Source organism: Agelaius phoeniceus (genome assembly GCF_051311805.1).
Source record: "Agelaius phoeniceus isolate bAgePho1 chromosome W unlocalized genomic scaffold, bAgePho1.hap1 SUPER_W_unloc_1, whole genome shotgun sequence".
In the NCBI taxonomy this organism is placed as follows: Eukaryota; Metazoa; Chordata; class Aves; order Passeriformes; family Icteridae; genus Agelaius; species Agelaius phoeniceus.
Window position 1 is genome coordinate 7,029,201 of NW_027509866.1, and position 21,401 is coordinate 7,050,601.

Sequence of the window (21,401 nt, forward strand, 5' to 3'; positions counted from 1 at the left end):
ATTGTGGCTGCAGCCCTCCTGGAGCAGCAGGTGTGGTTCTGTTGGAGCAGTGATCCTGTAGAAAAGGGTGTAGTCTTCCTTTGAAGATCCAGTGGAAGAGGCAGCTGTTCCTCTGGGAATCCAGTGGAAATGCTCTGGTGTCCCAAGATCTCAGATTATATCCAGTTGGGAATGCTTGGCTCCTCCCTCTGGGCGGAGCATCTTGCAGTGGGATGCTGTAATTTTATCAGTCATGCAGTGACATTCAATGGCCATTAACAACAGGTGTCTCCCCGGAGGGAGGATTGGTTGGGGGAAGAGATAAGAAAACTGCCCAATTCCCAGAATACAACTGTCATAGCCCTAACAGATGGTAAATGGAATACACATTGCTTAGCAATCTAGGACAAGGGGTTAAAGGTGGGATCTGAGAGAAGGACCCAAGAGGAAGGAACAATTAAGAATATTACACTTTTTGCAGTAAAAAGTAACCAATGATAGCAAAGAGAACCCAGAACTTTCTAGTAACAATCTGCATAACTGAACAAGAGGATTATGGCTGGGAGCTCCTGCTGACCCCAACTAAAGAGGGTTTTCCCACAGTCTTAAGCTGAGGCCCCCCAACACACCAGATCTGGGTGATGCCAGTGTCAGCACCAGGAAGCTGCTGGGCTTTGGCTTTCTTTGCCAGAAAATTGCTGCATTTGGGAGGTGCTGGCACCAGGAAATTGCCAGATGTGGGCACTGGCAGTGCCAGCGCACACCAGATCTGGGTGGGGAATGTGCCAGCACTGGGAAATTGCTAAATGTTAACCTTCTGTGCCAGCAAATTGCTGGAATTATGCTGTGCAGGCATCTGAAAAATTCTGGATCTGGGCACTGGCGGTGTCAGCAAACACGAGATTGTGTTGCTTTAGGAACCAGGTATTTGCTTGATTTTGGCTTTCTTTGCCAGCAAATTGCTGGAATTAGGCTGTGCCAGCACCAGGAAATTGCCAGGTCTGGACACTGGCAGTGCTGGAAAACACCAGATCTGGGTGGTGCCAGACCCAGGTATTTGCCGGGTTTTGGATTTCTGTGCCAGCAAATTGCTGCACTTGGGCTTTGCCAGCACTGGGAAATTTCTGCATCTGGGCAATGTCAGTGCTGGGCAACTCCAGGTCTGGGCAGCGACAGAGCCAGCAATGGAAAATTGCCAGATTTTGGCTTTTTTTGCCTGCAAATTGCTGCACTTGGGCTGCACCAGCACCAGGAAATTTCTGGATCTGGGCTCTGGTAGATCTGGGAAACATCAGTTTGTGAGAGCCGAAATGAGGGATGTGGCACTCCAGGCGGCTCTTCAAAATGCAGTTTATTGTTTGCAAGGTGTTACAGCAGTCCAGGGTCATGGGTGACAGAGCTGTGCCCACAGCTGTCAGCTCCAGCTGCAGGCCTGGAGACCCTTAGTTTAGGTTACAAATGCATTATATACTTTTCTTTGCTGAGCATCTTAATACAGTAGAACCAATGTATACCTATATTTTTATCTATAGCCAATCATAACTACTATAATTACCATATTCATGTTACTATTCTCCAGTCACTAAAAGTTAGTACATTACAGTTTAAGCTAGAAGATGTTTTCCAGTTTTCTTGCAGTGGAAAATTCTGAGACCTTTTTTCTACCTGCAGCATTTGCTGACTTGTTTGCCTGTGCTATCTTTCTGCTTGGTAAAAACATCTTGTTTGAGGTGGGCTTATCCTTTGCTCTACGTCATAAAAACCCCTTCTAACTAACATACACTTTGCCTTCTTAGCTATTGTGGTGGTTTGACAGGAAATGTGTTTTCTGGGATGCTGTGGTCAGGCCTTTGGATGTTCAGATTTTAATATTGGCATCTAGTCATGCCATTGGGACATTGGACACGCCTCTGAGAACACGGGGTTAAAAGCAGAGCTCTCGCCTGGGAGGCTCTGTTGGGTTCCGGCACCCAGCTGCTGGCTGGGCAGGGGGAGGGGAAAGCCATGTGGCCGGGAGAGGTAGGCCTGAGCCCGGGGGTGGAAGGGTGGAAGAGAGAGAGAGAGACACCGGGAGCCATCGGGCAGCCCCCCCTGAGAGACACAGAGAGAGAGAGAGAGCGAGAGCCGCTACCTGGGACTGTAACCTTGAAACTGGATAAACATGGGCCTGTGCCCGCAGCACGGCTGGGACGGAGAAGAAGGGGGGGTGCAGCCGGCCGCTTGTAGGAGCTTTTAACCCCTTTTCAGAGAATGAGAACTTTACAGATCATTGACCTTTCCTAGAAGATAGAGTGGAAGATGAGGAAGGAATGTGCAAGTGTGAGAGAGGTCTGGGTAAGTGAGAGATAGTGGAAGAATAGAGAAGAATCTTAGTGGGAAGAGATGATGGAGTGGCTTTTGCTGGACTCTTTTTGTACAGCCATGGACAGAACCATGTTCCTTGTGATACAGAGACTGCATCTAGGGGGAGGCAATGGCCACAGAACCAAGAGGGTTCAGTGTTGGTGCCCCTCGGCCCCAGGGGGTGAAAAAATATGGGGGGGACAGGTGTCCCAAAGGAGAGACTGTGCCTTTTTTGGATCAGGACAGAGCATCCTTAAAAGACCACCCTAGAAGCAGCTCTGGTCCGTGTTCAGTGGTGGGAGCACTGGACATGAAAGGAAGAGGTCACTACGGCAGATGTACTCCGGGCAGTGCCACGAGTGACATGGAAACACACGAGGCTTCAGCTGTGTTTCCAGGGGAAGCCCATAGTACAAGAAGGACTCCTCTCCTCTTAAGGAACTGAGGATTGATTGTCTGAAGGGTGGTGCTGGACCAGGAGTTGGTGATTTTGGGGAATAGATGTATTGTATTGGAAATTTGGTGGGGGGAGGAGGAAATGTATTTGTAAGGTTTTCATTTTCCCTGTGTGTGTTCCTTTTTATATATAGTGTAGTGTAGTTAATAAAGTTTTGTTTTCTTTCCTAAGTAGGAGCCTGCTTTGCTTATTCCTGGTCACATCTCACAGCAGAAACCAGGGAGAGGGTATCTTCATGGGGGCACTGGCATTGTGCCAGTGTCAAACCATGACAGCGCCCAAACAGGGACCCTGACACTCAGGGCTCCTTGTGTCAGTCACGTCAGCTGGGGTTAGCCGATGGATAGGCCAGTGCTCCCCGGGATTTTGGATTGTGCTGGGCCCAGTGGATTCATCGTTGCTTCGAAGGACCTTGCCCAGGATCGGCAGGGACAACAATGGTTTCACCTGCATAGGATTGCAGGTGGGTTTGGGGAAATGCAAGACATTTATTGCCCATTTTGCCACTGTGTTTTTACAATATGCACCCATGTCCCATAACTGATTTGGAGTGTTCTGGTGGCTCTTCCCCATAAGGCAGAGAAAAAAAAAAGGGTAGTCAGATGTCCAAAGTAGAAAGGAGCATACATGGATGCTTTAATTCTCACTGATCATGACTTAATATTTTCAAAGTACGAATTAAAATCAATCACGAGGTGGATCATTAAAAATTATCCAGATGCCTCTGCTGATGAAATCCATACCACTGAATTTTGGGACTCCGTCGGACTTAAAAGGGACCCCATTGCACTCTGCATGTTCCCCATCTTCCACACCATCCTTGAGACCCTTCACCAGCAAGCAGTGTGCTGAAAACTCAATCTGTTGCTCACTCCTAACTCGGGACCACCCCTCAAACCTGCCTTTCTCAGACCTTCCACGATGGTCCAAGATGGCAATGGCCACGCTGTCTTGGAGCATCATGCCCTGGAGACTCAAGATGGAAGGAGCCTGAATGTGGCTCGGGAGCCCGACCATCCTCCCTCCATCTTGGCTCCTCCACTTCCTGCTACCACAGCCTTCTCTTCCGCCCTGAACGAACCTCCAGACTCCACCCCAACAACTGTGGGTCACTCCCCCACTGTCAATCATCCTCTCCACCCTGGGCCATGCCTCCAGTTAAGGAAGGAGACTGGCAAATAACCTCAAAACTCCTCATTGCCTCTGTATGAAAGAAGGGGGCAGAATCCCAGGTGTCAGCCATTGATTTATGGGGAAATCAAGGATCTGTGTAGGGCAGCTAAAGACCATGGAAAGGACTCATCTTATTTTAATGGCCTAATGAGGGCCATGTTTACAGCACATCTTAACCCCCTATGATTTAAAATATATTATGTCCATGTTGTTGTCACCTACAGAATACACCCTGTGGGAAGGGGGATGGAAGTGTTTACTAAATCAATGAATAGCAGACTATGCTAATAATGAGGCAAGGGCGGAATTGACAATCAACCATCTAGCTGGAGAAGGACAACACAGCCTGCCAGATGATCAAGCAGCAGGTATCCCCAGAGAAGTATTGGATGATATCAAAGAGATGGCTTTGAAAGCTTTAATCCAGGTATTGGATGGTAGCACCCCCAATTTGGACTGCCTTGGGTGGCTGCAGCTAAAGCTTTAGGGCAATCAGACCATCCTGGGTGCCTGTTGAGTAAGCAAACCAATGCTGCCTCCCTCACATTGAGTGGCTGCTCTCAGACACAGAGACCATCAGACACGCCACCTTGCAGAACAGTGATAGAGTTTTTACTCTGGGCACATGGGCATGGCTGTGTAGACTCTGAGGGCATGTGCTGCATGAACCTCTCCAGCCACAGCGAGTCAATCCACAAGAGCATTCAGGGACTGAAGGAAGGGTTCAAGAAGCATCAAGTAGAAAACAAAGACTGGTTCAATAAACTCTTCCAATCCAAGGGACTAAAGGGTTGGATGATATCTAGCTAAAACAGGACTATAATTATCTTAGTGGTTGTTCTTGTATTGTTAATTGTCCCATGTTTATTTGGATGCTTTAAGAAAGTCTTACAAAATTCTTTCAGTTCCATCTTTGTTGTAAAACAGAAAGGGGGAAGATACCCAACACAGGCTCCTCATGGACTCTTGGAGGAGAGAATTGGAGGCCAGGATGGCACAAAAACCTCTCAGAGACTCAGTGTAGGAAGGAAAATCCTTAAAAGTATCTAAAAGTATTCTTAAATCCATAAAGTACCTTAAAAACCTTGAGTATCTCAAGGCATTAATGACCACCACTGAGTGTAAGTACAAAGCTCTCCAGGGACTCATTAAAGCAGATAATTGGGGCCATGATTGCACAAACCTCTCACAGACTCTGTATCAAAAGGGAAACACCAAGTACCTTCAAATAACTGAAGTACCCTGAAGTATTAATGAGCCCCACAGAGTGTTGTTACTGACAAAGCCTCTCCAGGGACTAATTACAGCAGATAATTGGAGGCCAGGATTGCACAAACCTCTCAGAGACTCCAAGGCAAAAGCCAAAGCCAAAGTCCTTTGAAAAAGCTGCAGTCCCTGCAGGGAGCATGAAGGAGCCCCCAGGGCCATTGCTGAGCAAGGCTCCCCAGGGACTCCTTGCAGCAGATCCTTGAGGCCACTGGGATGTGGGCTAGGGGGGGATGCTGAGGGCAGCACAAGGGGCTGACAGTGCCCAGCCTGGCTGGGGCTGTGCCAGGAGGCCCCAGGGCCTCAGCACAAGGTGTCTCCTCCCAGCCCTTGCTGGCACAGACCCTGCTGTGCCCCAGGGCACCAAGACTTGGCTTCTCTTTGTCCCCACCTGTCATCACTGCCTGCAGTTCTCTGCTCTGCCTGGGGCCTGGGGACACTTGCTCAGTCGTGTCCCTCTCTGGCACCCATTAAAAGTCCAAGAAAGTTTGGAGTTGGATTCTGCCTTGGAGTTCTGGAGAGGTTTCTTCAGCTCCCTCTCAGGGACTGATGTTCAGGGCCTGAGCACAAAGGCCCAGAGGCTGATTAAAGTCCTTGTGCTGTGTCTGTGCTGCTGAGCTGGGCTGGGCTCCTGGCCCAGAGGCAGCTCCTGGTCACCAAGAAGAGCTTCAAAAGCACATTTCTCTGGATGAGCAGCCCTTCTGCCAGCCCAGCAGGGCTGGGGCACTGCCTGCAGCCAGCCCGGGCACAGCACAGAGGCACAGAGAGCTTCAATCAGTCAGGGCTGGGAAGGGGCTGAGAAGTGCCTGGGGCACAATCACTGCCAGCCCTTGGCACAGGAACCTCTGGCTGCAGGACAATGCAGCTGCAGCTCCTGGAGCCATCTCCTCAAGCTGGAACATGCCAATGCCTGCAGAGCCTGTGAGTACATTCTCTGCTTGTCTCTTGTGCAGAGCAGCCAGGGGTGCCCAGGGCTGTCCTGCAGAGCAGGGTCCTGCAGCCCAGGGCGCTGTGCTGGGGCAGGGACTCTGCTGCCTGCCAGGGACAGCTCTCAGCCAGCCCTGGCAGCTGCTCCCAGCACTGGGGGACAAGATCTGGCTGGGAGGAGACAGCTGGTGAGGCTTGGAAGTGTTCTCCTTGTGTGGGGAGGATGCTGCATTGTTCAGGACTGCTCCCAGCATGGCATTGAACTGCAGAATTTAGATTATACAGGGAGCACAGCAAGTCAGGGGCTGCATAAAAGGGGATATCCTGCTTTTTTAATCTACTGCTATGGGTTGGAAATTGCACATAGATCTTCATCTCTCAGTTCAGGTTGAGAAAAATAAAAAACATTCTCTCAGATCTTACAAAACCAGGCAGCAACAGCAATCACCACAGGACCCCTTAGAGGCAGCATCAGTGTTGCTTTTCCAGCCTCCTCAGGGTTGCTCTGACATTGCCTTCAGATCCTGCAGAGCCAGAGCTGCCCCTGGGCAGTGCCTGAGCTGGGAGGGCTCTGCAAGGCAGAGCTGAGCCCCCAGGGCTGGGCTGGGCTCTGGCAGCACTGGCAGGGCCCAGCCCTGGGCACAGGGAAGCAGCTGCTGGCAGGGACAGCTCCAGGCAGCAGAGCCCTGGGCAGGCAGTAGGGGGAAAGTGCCCCCAGGCTGTGCTGGGATATTTCAAGTCCTCTCCACACCCAACTATTCCATGATTACTTTTCTTACAGATCCCCATGCCAAAGCACCAGCAAATGTCCAACAGCAGCTGCATCAGGCACTTCCTCCTGCTGGCATTGGCAGACATGCGGCAGCTGCAGCTCCTGCACTTCTGCCTCTTGCTGGGCATCTCCCTGGCTGCCCTCCTGGGCAACGGCCTCATCATCAGCGCCGTAGCCTGCGGCCACCACCTGCACACGCCCATGTTCTTCTTCCTGCTCAACCTGGCCCTCGCTGACCTGGGCTCCATCTGCACCACTGTCCCCAAAGCCATGCACAATTCCCTCTGGGACACCAGCAACATCTCCTACACTGGATGTGCTGCTCAAGTCTTTCTGATTTTCTTCTTCCTTGGAGCAGAGTATTCCCTCCTGACCATGATGTTCTACGACCGCTACGTGTCCATCTGCAAACCCCTGCACTACGGGACCCTCCTGGGCAGCAGAGCTTGTGCCCACATGGCAGCAGCTGCCTGGGCCAGTGCCTTTCTCAATGCTCTCATGCACACGGCCAATACATTTTCCTTGCCCCTTTGCAAGGGCAATGCCCTGGGCCAGTTCTTCTGTGAAGTACCCCAGCTCCTCAAGCTCTCCTGTGCAAACTCCTATCTCAGGGAACTTGGGCTTCTTGCTGTTACTGTCTGTTTAGATTGTGGCTGTTTTGTGTTCATTGTTTTCTCCTATGTGCAGATCTTCAGGGCTGTGCTGAGGATCCCCTCTGAGCAGGGACGGCACAAAGCCTTTTCCACCTGCCTCCCTCACCTGGCTGTGGTCTCTCTGTTCCTAAGCACGGGTATATTTTACTACCTGAAGGCCCCCTCCATGTCCTCGCCATCCCTGGATCTGGCCCTGTCAGTTCTGTACTCGGTGGTGCCTCCAGCCCTGAACCCCCTCATCTACAGCCTGAGGAACCAGGAGCTCAAGGCTGCAGTGTGGAGACTGATGACTTGATGGTTTCAGAAACATTAAACTGCTGGAATTTTCTGCAAATCACTTGCAATAAAAGTCAACTTTGATACTTGCTGGTTTCATTTTGGAGGTTCTTCTTCTTTGTTTTACTTTTTTCATATTTTCCACAAAGAAATGTCATTGTTTTTGCCATTTCTCATTTTGTTTCTCTCCACCTTCCCTATGGCCACACACTGTGTAAATGAGGGGCTGTGCTCTCTGTGGTTTTAAAGGAACTAAAGGATCTCCCAGCAGAGTTTACTGCAGAGATGCCCTTGTGTTGCCTTCTCTGGAGCTGCAGCAGCAATGTCTGTGTGCAGAGCTGGGGCAGATCAGTGCTGGCCCAGCAGCTGTGCCCAGCAGCAGCAGCAGCAGCAGCACTTGGTGTTGCCAGTGCGGCTGCCGTGGCCCTGCCCCGCTGCCCTGGTGGCCCTGGTGTTGCTGCAGGGCCTGAGTGCTCTCGGGGCCGGGCACAGCCCTGGGGGTGGCAGTGCCGGGGCTGCAGCAGGGACAGGCCATGGGCACTGCTGGGGCAGCGCTGACGCCTCAGGCCAGGCCCTGGGGGCTCCAGGCTCCTTGCCCAGGCTCTCTCAAGAACACGGCCAGGCCAATGCTCAGCACAGAAACCCCCGTGAGCAGCCCCAGGCTGGCCGTGGGCAGGCTGGGGGCAAACAGCATGGCTGGGGCTCTGCAAGGGCCCTGGGCCAGACGGGAAGGAGCAGCAGAGCAGGGGCTGATCCATGCCCAGTGCGCTGCACAGCCCAGGGCAGCGTCCCAGAGCGTCCTCATGCAGCTGCCAACAACATCCCCCCTCTGCAGCCCTGGCCTCTCCCCCAGCTCACACAGGTGCCCCATCCTTGCAGGCACAGACACGGCAGCACTGCCTCAGCAGCCCCTGTTTGCATTGCACACAGCAGGGCCAGCACCCCCATGCTGTTGCTGTGGGGACATGAACCTGAGGGAGCACAAATGCCATCAGCCCCTGGGGCCAGCAAAGCCTGGGGGACACCAGGGAAACCACTCAGCTTTGTCCTGGCCTCTGCACTCAGCCAGAAAGTTTGTTCCCATCAGCTGGGAGTTTCCTGTGCCACTGCAGATGCTGTTGCTCAGAGCCAGGGCTGCCTGGCAGCCACCCCCAAACTGCCCTGAGCATTTCCTTGGCTTCTCCTTTGCTTTCTTTACTATTCCTGCTACAAATTTCTTTCAATTGCCCACTCCATGGGGCCTAGAACTGGACAGACCTCGAGGTGCTCCCCAATTAGTACCCAGCACAGGGGAAGAATCACTGCCCTGGTCCTGCTGGCCACATCATTTCTTGAACCATAGGATTGCCAGGCATTGGATTAGGGAAATGGTGGGCAGAGGGTGAGGGCAAAGTGTTATTCACTGTCAGCCATACGGGGACTTGATTTTCTTATCTATTCAGACTGTATTAAAAGGTGCTGGAGATCTGTACCAGTTAGACATTGCTGATATAAATTTATATTCAGGAAATGAAAACTTAACAGGAGAAAACAGTTCTCTGCATTTTTTTCAGTACAGTATATTCATTTTGAATACACTTGTGAAATGTGTCTAATAAACCAAAGAGGAATTGAAAACTTTAATTATTCCCAGGGGCTTTTCTTTTTCAGGTGTTTTGCATAAATATTTGTGAGCTTTTGTCACTGAATTCTTGAACTGAAGAGCTCAAGAAGAAGAGGCCTCTGGAACAGTAAAATTCATCAGCAACCTCCAAGTGGCTGAGGATCCATCCCCATGAGAGCAGCAATGAACAGAAATGGGCACAGCTTTGTGGCTGCTGTCCCAGCTTTGGCATGGGCCCTGAGCCTGGAGCAGGAGCAGCTCTTGAGGGCCCCAAGGCCAGGGCTCTTGTGCTGCCCTGGGCAGATGGGATGGCAGCAGGGGCTGCAGAGCTCTCAGCACCTCAGCCCCAGGGGAGAAGGGCAGCCAGGGAGCCTCCTTTGGCCTTGGCCAAGCACCTTCCCCCATGGCTGGGGCTGAGTCCTGTGGCAGCTGCAGCTGCTGCTGTGGCCTTGGCAGGGGCTGAGGCCATGGGGCCAGTGGCCAGAGCAGCCTGGCCTGAACAGAGCTGTGGGGCCAGAGCCGGCTGGGCTGGGCTGGGCTCAGAGAGGCCCTTGGTGCTGCCCAGAGCTCAGGGCAGCTGGCAGAGCTTGCAGGGAGCTGGGCTGGGCTCCGAGAGCCTGGCCCAGGAACCATCAGTGTCCATCTCAGCCTGGCTGAGCGTGCAGGGGCAGGACTCAGGCCAGGCCTTGTGGGGCAGGGCCAGCACCTGTGCAAGGCATTGCAAACAGGCAAGTGGCCCAGAGAGGAGGCTGCTCTGTGCCCTTGGTGGCATGGACAGAGCAGGGAGGGGGCCCAGGACATTTGTCAGCACCAGGGTCTGTGCCCATGTGTTGGCAGCCCTGGCTGCTGAGCCCAGCTTTGGACTGGGCTGAGTTTGGCTGTGGCCCAGCTCCATCCTCCTGTGCGGCTCAGGGCCTGTCCCCGGCCATGGCCAGCCCTGGCTGCCTCTCTGCTGGCCCAGAGGCCGGCAGAGCCCGGGGCAGGGCTGTCTGTGCAGCCCCACAGGTGCCACGGGCTCTGCAGGAGCTGGCAGAGGCTGCCCAGCAGGGAGGCCATGGGGCACAGAGCCCCAAGGCTGCTGTGGGCACCACGGCACAGGGGCCGTTCCCAGCCGCAATGCTCCTGGCCTGGGCTGGGCCTGCACAGGGGCTGGGCCACCATGGCTGGGCCAGCACAGGGCCACAAAGGGGCCACGCAGCCGCTCACGGGGCTGACAGCAAGGCCAGGCACACACAAGCAATTGCTGAGCATGGCCTGCGCTGGCCAGGCCTGACTGTGCCAAAGGCAGAGCTCAGCTGCCCTTGGGGGCTGCAGCAACACTCCAGAGCCCAAAGAGCCTCCATGGCTGTGCTGGAGACCAAGGCTGCAGCAGGGAAATGCAGGGCTGCTGCGGGATGGGGAGGCCATTGAATTCCAGCACACACCTCAGCTCTCTGATGATCCCGGCACCCTGCTGGGCCTTGTTTCAGACTGGAGCAGAGCAGATGTTGATGGGACAGGAGCCCTGTGGGGCTGTCCAGGACCTGCGGCTTGCAAGGTGCTCTGCTCTCCCTCAGGTTCTCTGGGAGAGATCCAATCCCAGCTGGACACCTCAGGGCACAAGTGGCACTGCCTGTAATGGGCACACAACTGATGTCAGCCTGGAAAGGGGCACAGGTGTTAATGCCTGTTAGTTTCCTACTATACAAGAAAATCTTTATTATCTAGGTAATCTGAGTTCTTTTGAGAAATGGCAAAGTTTTCCCATCAGGAACAGGAATTTTCTGGATCTACTGGATTGTTCTACTAATGGCAGGAGAAGAAATGCTGATGATTCCATCTACTTGTGTCACCAATATTCCGTCTATTATTTAATCTCCTTTTTTCATCAGGTGTTTTTAGCTCTCCTGATGAAATGGCCATGTCTAAGTGGCCATCTCTTCACTAGACTGGCTGGATCTATGTCCTTTCCATTGCTCCCAGATTTCGTCCTCCAGATGCTCTCTGGTCATTCAAGTGCCTCTCAAATGACTGGTTTCATGCTTTGAGCTCATGAAAGTTTTCCAGTCTTTCTGATGTTAAAATAAATACCATATTAGTCAACATCTTAATTGTGTTTATATCTATCACAGAATTGTGTTTTCTTATGTCCTTGTCTAGAACTTTTCCTTTTCGGAAATGCCTTGGGGACCTGGACATGTCAGATGCTGCTGGGACATCCCAGAGAGCTGAGGGAAGAGCTGTGATGGTTATTAAACTGATCAAATGTTCATCTCCTATTTGTTGGCAAGAAACCTTTCTGTGCCTCTGAGTGTCAGCAGGCCCTGAGCCCAAAGGACACAAACCTGATGAGTTGTGGCTCCCACTGCAGGGGCTGCACTTGGACCTTGGCTCTGCACAGGAGAGCTCTTCATCCCCTTTCTCTCTTTTCCTCCCTCTGGGCATGGAGGGAGCTCCAGACTTCAGCCTGTGACTCGTGTGTGCAAAGAGCAAATCTGGGCAGAATCGGGGCAGGGAGGGTTTGGGGGCCCTTGGGATCTGTGCTGGGCACAGAAGGTGTTTTCCATTGCTCTGAGGCTGTCTGCTGTGCAAAGTGGATTTAATATCCAGCAGAGGAATGACTTTGGCATTTGATGGAGCTGTGCCTTCCCTTGGCTTTGTTGGCTGACAAGAAATGAACATCCCTCTGTGTCTTGGGCAGCTCCTTCTGCAAGGAAAGCAGGTGGGAGTTGGAGCCAAGGAGCTGAAAGCTGCAGGTGCAGCCTGGGCTGGAGGGAGCTCAGATTTGCACAAGGCTGCTCTGAGTGCCAGGGCTTGGATGGGGGAAATGGTGGGGTGGGGGTAGGGACAGAGTCTGATTGATTGTGAGCCATTGAAGGGTTTTGATTTTCAAATATATTCAAATTGCATGAGGATGTACTTGGATTCAGTGTCAATTGGAGATTGCACATATCAGTGAATTCACTGGAAAACAAAACTAAACAGGACCTACAAAATGTTTTCTCGCTGTCTTTTTAAATATCATGTATTCAGTTTCAATACACTACTGAGATCTACTTAACCACAAAGGATTTGAAAATTAAAATCAAATAATTCCCAGAGGCTTGGCTTGTTCAGGTGCTCTGAATGTTAATGAGCCCTGGGACACTGAATTCCTGCACTCAAGAGCTGAAGGCTGAACAAGCCTCTGGAGCAGTGAAATTCAGCAGCAGCCTCCAAGTTGCTGAGGATGTCAGCAGCCCCCACTGAGGCCATCCCTGCCCAGAGACCGTGGGGGAATGGGCAGACAAGGAGAGCGTCCCTGGGGCTGGGGCAGCACAACTCAGAGGCACCAGCGGCTCCAGCTGGGCAATGGAGTGTGGAATGTGGCTGGGAAAGCCCTGCCTGGGCTGGGCCAAGCAGCACACACAAGCCCTGACTCCCATCCCCCAAACAACTCTCTCACGGAGACATTTAAAAGGAATTAACATTTGTTTCTGTCCTCTGAGTTGGAGAAATACGAACAAGGGATTGTCAGGAGTTCAAAGCAACAAAACAGACTTTACTGGCAAATTTAGAAAATCAGAAAAATTTTGGCAAAAGGTTTAATACAACATTCAATCAACACAAAACACTTCTCAAAGCATTAACTTGGCCCATTCAACTTCACAAACTTGTAGCTTGTTCAATTTTAAGTTAGTCAAAATTTGCAAGGGGACAAAAATAGAAGAAGACACAGGATGAGAGAAAAATGTGATATAGAGAAGCACACACACAGCTACCAACTCCTGGATTCCAGCACTTTTCAAATGGAAATTCCAAGAGGATGCAGGGTCAAGATGTGTGCTTGCCTTGTGGTCAGCCTTCAATACCCCTTGGTCTCCCTGGGCCCTTCCCCCAGGTGGGGCTTGGGCTCATTTGGTCCCTCAGGAGCTGGGCTGGGGGCTGCAGAGGTGGCTGTGGAGCATTGCCTGTGCTGTGCCAGGGACTGGCAGCCACTGCTGGGCTGGGATAGAGGCTCTGGGGGGATTGGGGTTCCAGGGCAGGGCAGGGCTGGGCTTCCAGGGCAGGGCAAGGCTGGACCTCCCCCTTCCTCTCCCCCACACACAAAATGTCTCCAGCCAACAATCTCCTCCAGTCTGTCACAACAGGCAGTGTTGGAGGTGAAATCCCAAATTTGGCCATGGTCACCTGGCCGAGAAGAACAGTTCCTTTGCATAGGAAGGAAAGCACAGAGCCCCGGTGTTTGGAAGGCAAGTGAGAGCCTCTCTCATCCAAGGCCAGCCAAACTTGTCAGGAATGGCAGATTTTGTCTGGGAGCAGTCTTTGAATATAGGGAATTTGGAGGTGACTCTTTGTGTCTGTGTGCACACAGGAGTGCCTGTGCTGGGGAAATGTGGCAGAAATGCTGCTCTCTGAGGGGTTTGAGAGCCTTGGATAGCTGAGTCAGTCAGGCCTGTAAGTAAGATTACATCATGAGGAATAAATTAAATGCTCTTAAGAGCTTTTTTTTGCTAAGTAAAGTTTAATATGATATAAGCTAAGTTGAATATTGTTTAATGTTATTCTACCATTAAATCATTAAGTCATAGGTTGTAAGTTAGGTTAAATACTGTTTGTGGGAATCCATAAAATGAGAGGGTTCTAGGAAAGCTGCAAAAGGCAGGCCTCAGATACAGCAGAATTGTGAACAGTGCTAAAGCAACAGTCATGAGATAGGTCAGCAGAAAAATTATTTAAACTGTAGAAAAGGCAAGGGCAAATAGAACAATAGCCTATGTATTAATGCTTGTCTGAATAGCTCTCTAAGTTGCAGCAAGTTTATCTAGCAAGATATTAGGAAGGTTAAAGCTTAATAATGGAGCTCTGTGCATTGTCTCTTACAAACAGGTATTGTATTCAAAATAAGCAAGCATTGTTTTAACCAAAGGTACGTGTGCTTATGGTGATTGGATAGAACTACTGTCAATATGCTTTTGCTTTCTGTGATTGGTCAAGAAGCTTATAAAGTATGTTGTAACATGAAGTTTTCTGGCCTGCTGCCTGGATTGTGAGCTGCTAGCATCTTCCCATTATCATAATCATGTAATGAGACTGATGCTGAAAAAATGAACAGCTTGAGACACTTTCCATATAGCAGCCCCATCTAGTTTTCGTCTGTAAATAAACCCCTGGCCGGAGTCAAAGTTAAGTGCTGTTCTTTTGCTAAATTGTCAAGTTGAAGGTATCAGTTAAGATTAAAGTGTAAGTTAAGTCCTGCTAAGTTTCAGCTCTGTAAGCTTTTGGGCCATATTCCTTTTATCCTTGCCCTCACTGTCCTTGTGTCACACACACACACAGGGACAGTTCTCGGTTCATTTCTGGTTTGATTGCCTGGATTTTGATTGGTTTTGTTGTTGCTTTGTTTCCTTGGTGTGCCTGAAGTGTCCACTCAGGAGAACAGTGACTCTTGCCAAGGAACTTTGTGCTGCTGTCCCTTAATATTAAATCTGGTTTTTGCTGATCCCTTGCTGGGGATTTTTCAGCTCTCTCAAGGCCTTGTTGGTACCAGGGTGAAGGAGCCCTGGCCCAGGCTCTGGCCCTGGGGGACACGGGGGCACTGCCGGGGGGTCCCTGTCCCTCTGTGCCACCCCCAGGGCCCCGGCCCCCCGTCCCCGTGTCAGGCTCTGGGGTCGATCTCGTGGAACATCCTCTGGGGGAGGCTGCGGCGCCAGGGGCGGGGGGACCCGGGGGGACAGGGGACCCCGCTGTGCACGAGCAGGGTTGGACTGCTCTGGGGGGAACTGTGAGGTGGGCCGGGGCAGAGTGAACGCCCCAGTGACCTCACACATCCCCTGTAATGTCACACAGCCCCTGGGATGTCACACAGCCCCTGTGATGTCACACAGCAAACTCTGGGATGTCACCCTGGAATGTCATGCAGCTGCACTGTGATGCCACAGAAGACTCTGTGATCTAGGAAAGTCACCCTGTGATTCCACAATCTGTACTGTGATGTCATAGCCTGCTCTATGATGTTACACAGCCTCCAGTGATGTCAAAACCCTCTCTCTGATTTCACAGAGCCACCCTCTATGATGGCAGGATCTGCTCTATGGCCTCACACCCTACTCTATGATGTCACAGACAGCTGTGTGATGTCACAACCCCCTCAGTGATATCACAAAACCCTCTCTGTGATGTCATACTGTCACTTTGTAAGGTCACAGTACACACTTTGACCTCACAGCCAGCTCTATGATGTCATACAGCCATGCCATGATGTCACAGCCTGCTCTGTGATGTCACACTGTTCCCTCTATGATGCTGTAGCTGCTCAATGACCTCACAGAACAAACTCTGTGATGTCATAGCCCAATCTGTGACCTCCCACAGCCCACTCTCTGCTGTCACACAGCCCCTTGCGAACATCACAGCTGCTCTGTGCCTCCATGACACAGCCACAGAGGAGCTGCTGTGACACAGCCCCCTCTGGGACACGCCACAGCCCCTGCCAGTGCTGAGCCCCTGGGAGCTCTGTCTGTGCCCTGCTGGTGTCCCTGAGGGGCCCTGGCAGTGCCCCAGGCCTGCTGGGCTGTGCACAGGAGCTGCTCCTGGCCAGAGCTGTCTCTCTGCAGCTCTGCTGCCCTTGCCAGGAGCTGCCTCTGGGCCAGGAGCCCGGCCCAGCTCAGCAGCACAGACACAGCACAAGGACTTGAATGACCATCTGGGGCTTTCGTGCTCTTTGTACATCAGACTCAGTCCCTCAGAGTGTGCTCAAAGAACTTCTCAGGGACTCAAAAAGAGGATGAAACAATGAAGTTTCTCATACTTTAAATAGACCCTTCTGAGGGACAGGACTGAGAAAGTGTCCCCAGGTTCCAGGTAGATCAGAACACTGGTGGCAGTGATGACAGGTGGGGACAAGCAAGGCAAAGGTGTCTCTGGTGTTGAGCAAACCTGCACCTCTGTCCCTGCAGGCTGTGGGCATCCCCCGGCTGCCCCACCTGGCTGGCCCCTTCCTTTGCTGACAGCTCTGCCTCCTGCCTGCCTCTGCCTGCCCACACAAAGCCTTGGGCTGCTCCAGGCTCCTGCTGGGGGACGTGCTGCACCACAGCCCTGCCCTGGCAGGGAAATTCCTTTCTTCTGGTGTCCACTCTGGGCCTCCGCAGCTGCCCTTGGTGCTATTATGTGTTCTTCAGCCTCATTCCCACCATGAAGAAAAGCTCCAGACTCTCTGAAACCACCCTTCCATCCCTCCCAGGCTACTCCTGTTCTGTCCTCAGTCTCCACACCACTGACCCCAGAGACTGCAGATGCTCCCTGCTGGTTTTGTGATGAGGCCTCCAAACCCCATCTTGGGAGATTTTTGGGTCCTCTCCAAGGTCAGTGAAAATGGAAAAATAGTGATCAAAGTTATTTTCTCCCAAATTTTGCAGTGACAGAACAAGGGTCAATGTCAATAAACTGAATGAGGGTGGATTTACATTTGTTAGAAGGAGGAAATATTTTACAATTATGACAGTAGCAAAAAACTGCAAGTCTTTTTCCAGAGAAGTGGATGCCCCATCCCAGGAATTGTCCAAGAACAGGAGCTTTCTGCAGCCTGACCCAGTGAAATCCCCTCTCATCCCCAAGGACAGAATTCCTGCAGTGTGGGTTCTCTGATGTGCTGGGTGCCCTCACAACGCTTCTGGCCAGAATGTCTGCTGAGGGCAGCCAGGCTGCTGCAGGGGCAGTGCCCTCACAGCCATCACCATGGCAGCCCTGTCCCCTGGGCCTGGCTCTGCCCTTTCCTCTGCCCCTGCCTTGGCTCTGCTGGCATGAAGAGTTTTGTCATTGATATCTTGTCCCCAAGGTGCTGGGGCCAATGGCTTCCCAGTCAGGTTCCTGGAGCAGAAGTGGCTTTTCAGAGGCCAGCCAGGAATGAGCCCTGAGGCAGCAGCTCTGCAGTGGTGGCCACCAGGCCGGGCTGCCAAGGGAGGCTTCTGGCCATGGGCTGCAAGCAGCTGCTGCTGCCAAGGTGCCTTTGGTGCCTCAGGCTCTCCCTGGCACAGCTCCCAGCACGGCACTCTGCCCTTGTGCCCGAGGCCTTCCCTGTGCTGGGGCTGGCCTGGGGCTTTTCCTGCAGCGGGACCTGCCCTGCTGATGGCACAGGAAAGGCAGTTCCTGCTGGAGCAGGAGGCTCTGCCTGCAATGGGCTCCAACAACTCCAGCAAGGCCCTGCTGTCTTCAATATTGCTTCCTACAGCATTATATTGTGATAGTTGTTATAGCAATTGAACTGTGGGATAAATAACTGTGCTAGTGATCTTTCCATCTGACCATGATCAGAATAAGCCAGAGACATAGATAAATAAATCTATCTGGCATTCTATCATTAATCCTGCAGGACAAATTGTGTTAAAGTTCAATTCCACCTGTTCAGTTTTTCACAACTTTGACAAAGTCTGGGGCTGGAGTTGGATCCAGCCGCTCCCAGTCTCCTCTCCTAGAAAGAATTTTTGAAGACTAGGGGTGCTGCAGGGGTTTAAGAATCCATGGTGGCTGTTGGGTGTCATTTCTCTACCTCATGACTCAGCAGGAGTTTCTCCAAAAAAGAAATAAAGCTTTTGCCAGAAGCTCCCACTGTGCCCATGGCAGGAACCCCTGTGAGTGTCTGGGACATCCCAGCTCTTTGGCAGCATGGGGACTCCTGGGAAGTCACTGTGGACCCCCCTGAGTGCCTGTGACAGATCGGTGCCTTTGCAGCCCAAGGTGCCCTGGGATATCACCATGGAATGGCTGTGACTGCCTCTGACCACAGGGCTCTTTACCATCCCCAGAAAGGCCTGGGAGGTCTCCATGGAGCCCCTGTCTCTGCCTGTGACATTCCAGCTCTGGAACAGCCTGGAGACTCTTGGAAAGATCCCATGGAACCCCTCTGAGGGCCTGTGACAAATCTGATCCTTAGCAGGCAACCATCACCAGTCCCCTGTTGCTATGGTCAGTTTCCATGGCAACCATCACCAGCCCCCTGTTGCTATGCTCAGTCCCTTGGCAGCTCCATGGAGACCCCATGCCAGGGGTGGTTGCCATGGACACCAGCTCAGGCCTGCAGCCAGAGCCCGTTGCCATGGCAACCATTGGCAGCCCCATCCCCAGGCTGATGGGATCCCAGAAGCACAGAATTGGCTGAGCTGGGAGGGACCCATCAGGATCCTCCAGTCCAACTGCTGGCCCTGCACAGGACACCCCAACAATGCCAGCCTGGGCCTGGCAGCGCTGGCCAAACGCTGCTGCATCTCAGAGAGCCCTGGAGCTGGGAGCCTTCCCTGGGGAGCCTGGCCAGGGCCCCAGCAGCCTCTGGGCAAAAACCTTTTCCTGACATCCAACCTTAGCCTGCCCCAACTCAGCTGCAGCCGCTCCCTCCACTCCTGTCCCTGGGCACCAGAGGGAAGAGGTTCCCACAGCCCCAGCCAGGGACCCGCTCCCAAGGCTGCTGCCATGGCCACCAGGGCTGGCACCAGCTGGGATGCTCGGTTTCCACGGGCTGGGCTTCAGGAATGGGATTCCCCAATTTCCTGCTCCCGCTAAAACCGCGCTGCCCTCGCTGCCCTCCCACCTCCCATGGAAAGCACAAAAGGCAAAGATCCCGGACTGGTTTAAGAACAATTTAATGGGAACAGCAACGGGATAAGGAACAAACAGGAACAGAAATTATATTGATAACAGAAGGGATAAATAAAACTGTTTACAGGGAAAACTACAACACAACTCACAGGGTCTGCCTGGCTACAATATTTCTTGCCTGGAAAGGACACCCTTCTCCTCAGGGAGAGAGAGAGAGTCCCTTTCCTGCCCCTGGCAATGATCTGAGGTGGGACTGAATGTAATGACAGGGCCATGGCCAGACCCTCATGTTCTCCAATCCCACATCAGGTCATTGGCAAAGGGCAGGAAAAGGTACAGGTGTCTTCCCAGCATGGATCACAGGGAACATGGATCACCAGGGCTCTTTCCAATCTGGCTTCTCCCATGGGGGATGAAGCTGGAGTGGTGCATGAAGCTGTTCCTGCAATCGAGGCACTTGCAGGGCTTCATTTACGGGTGGCTCCGTTGGTGTCTTGTCAAATGGGAGCTTCTGGTGAAGCTCTTCCCACACTGGGGACACTCGTAGGGCCTCTGCCTCTCCCCAGTGTGGATGCGCTGGTGCCTGATGAGGGTGGAATTGTGCTTGAAGCTCTTCCCGCAGTCAGGGCAGTAGAAGGGCCTCTCATCCGCGTGAATCCGCTCATGCAGGTGGAGATTTGAGCTGGTCCGAAACCTCTTCCCACACGTGCAGCACTCGTAGGGTCTCTCCTCAGTGTGGATGAGCTGGTGCCTGATGAGGTGGGACTTGCGCTTGAAGCCCTTCCCGCAATCAGGGCAGTGGAAGGGCCTTTCTTCTGTGTGAATCTGCCAGTGCCTGGCGAGATCAGGGCTGGTGTGAAACCTCTTCTGGCACTCAGGACACTCGTAGCGCCTCTCCCCAGTGTGGATGCACTGGTGGGTCAAAAGGGTGGAGCTGCAGCTGAAGCCCTTCCCACACTCCTCACACTCGTAGGGCCATTCCCCAGTGTGGATCATCTGGTGGCTGATCAGGGTGCTGCTCTGCCTGAAGCTCTTCCCACACTCCAAGCACTTGTGGGGCTTTTTCCCATCATGAAGCTGCTCATGGGCCACCAGCTCGGAGCTCTGGCTGAAGCTCTGTCCACCTTCCTGGCTCAGGGTGGGTCTTTCCTCCTCAGAGCACCCTGGGCTGGGTTTGGAGCCCCTTCTCCTGTGGGATCTCTGGGACTTGTCCTCCCTGTTGGAATTCTGCACCGTGGAGCCACTCAAAATGGCCTCTTCCATGCGGTTCCGCCACAGGGATTTGCCCTCCCTGGTCTCCATCCTCAGCTCCTTCCCTGGGGGAGGAAGGCCAAGGAGAGGATGGGATTTGCCTCCGTGCCAGAGGGAAGGGGAAGGAGATCCCCCCAGTGCATCCCCAGCAGGACGGGGTTGGCAGCAGGGTTGTCCTGGAGCCGGGGGCTGTGCTGGGCTGGGAGATGGAGCAGGAGAGAGGGGGAAAGGGGCATTGACTTCCTCCTCACCTGCCTGCGTGTCCCGGGCCTCCTTCCTCTTCCTTGCAGCCTCCTCCTCCATCTGGCAAAGGTTTGGGGATGTGAAATCCTGTTTTGGGAGGAAAGCAAGGGATGAGCGCATTGAATTTTTACTGGTTTGAAGACAAACCTGGGGGAGAGTCTAAACCAGAATTACAATTTAATAAGGAAAGAAGATCAAGGCAATGCTACAGAAACACTGCCTTAAACTGACAGAGTCAGGATATAACCCGACACCCTGCTGGTCAGGCTGGTGGCAGCAGTCCCATTAAATGGTGGCTGCAGTCCTGTAGGAGTGATGAACGTGATTCTGTCCAAGCAGTGATCCTGTAGAAGGGTCTGGTCTTCCTCTGAAGGTCCAGTGGTGGTTCTGGAGCTCTTGTCCTCTGGGAATCCAGTAGGCAAGTTGCTCCTGGTGTTGCAAGGCTCACCTTATATGCAGGTAGGAATGCTTGGATCCTCCCCCTGGGCGGAGCATCCCACAATGGGATGATGGAATTTGATCAGTCCTGCAGTGACACTCAATGGCCCATTCCCAGCAGATATCTCCCCTGGAGGGCGTTATCAGGGCTGAGTCATGGAAGAGATCAAGAACACTGCCCCGCCTGTTTATAGCAGTTGATGAAGATGGGCATTGAAAACATGCATTTGGCTCCATCTTACACTGCAGCCTGAAACAGTGGGGGAATCCCTGCTCAGGGGGTGAACACCACCCCCCTTACCCAAACTGGCTCAGGTGTAAAACCCCCACCCTGGGAAGGCCACACACACACAGGGGACAATGTCACACTTGCCCTGCTCCAGGGCAAATGGCATCTCTCTAATATTTTCTTAACCAGATTGCAAAATTATTTTGGCACAGTGAGTTCAGGGCACTGTTGTTTGACCCCAG

At 52.6% G+C, this 21,401-nt stretch overlaps 1 protein-coding gene across 1 annotated transcript in view; it reads right to left on the reverse strand.

The window, feature by feature from the left end:
- Positions 1-20,300, reverse strand: part of LOC143692471 (uncharacterized) — a 314,059-nt gene extending 293,759 nt beyond the window's left edge. The window contains 2 exon segments of the mRNA XM_077172703.1: positions 19,861-20,122; positions 20,243-20,300. Of these exon segments, the coding sequence (XP_077028818.1) occupies positions 19,861-20,122; positions 20,243-20,300 (320 nt within the window).
- Positions 20,301-21,401: the final 1,101 nt, after the last annotated feature.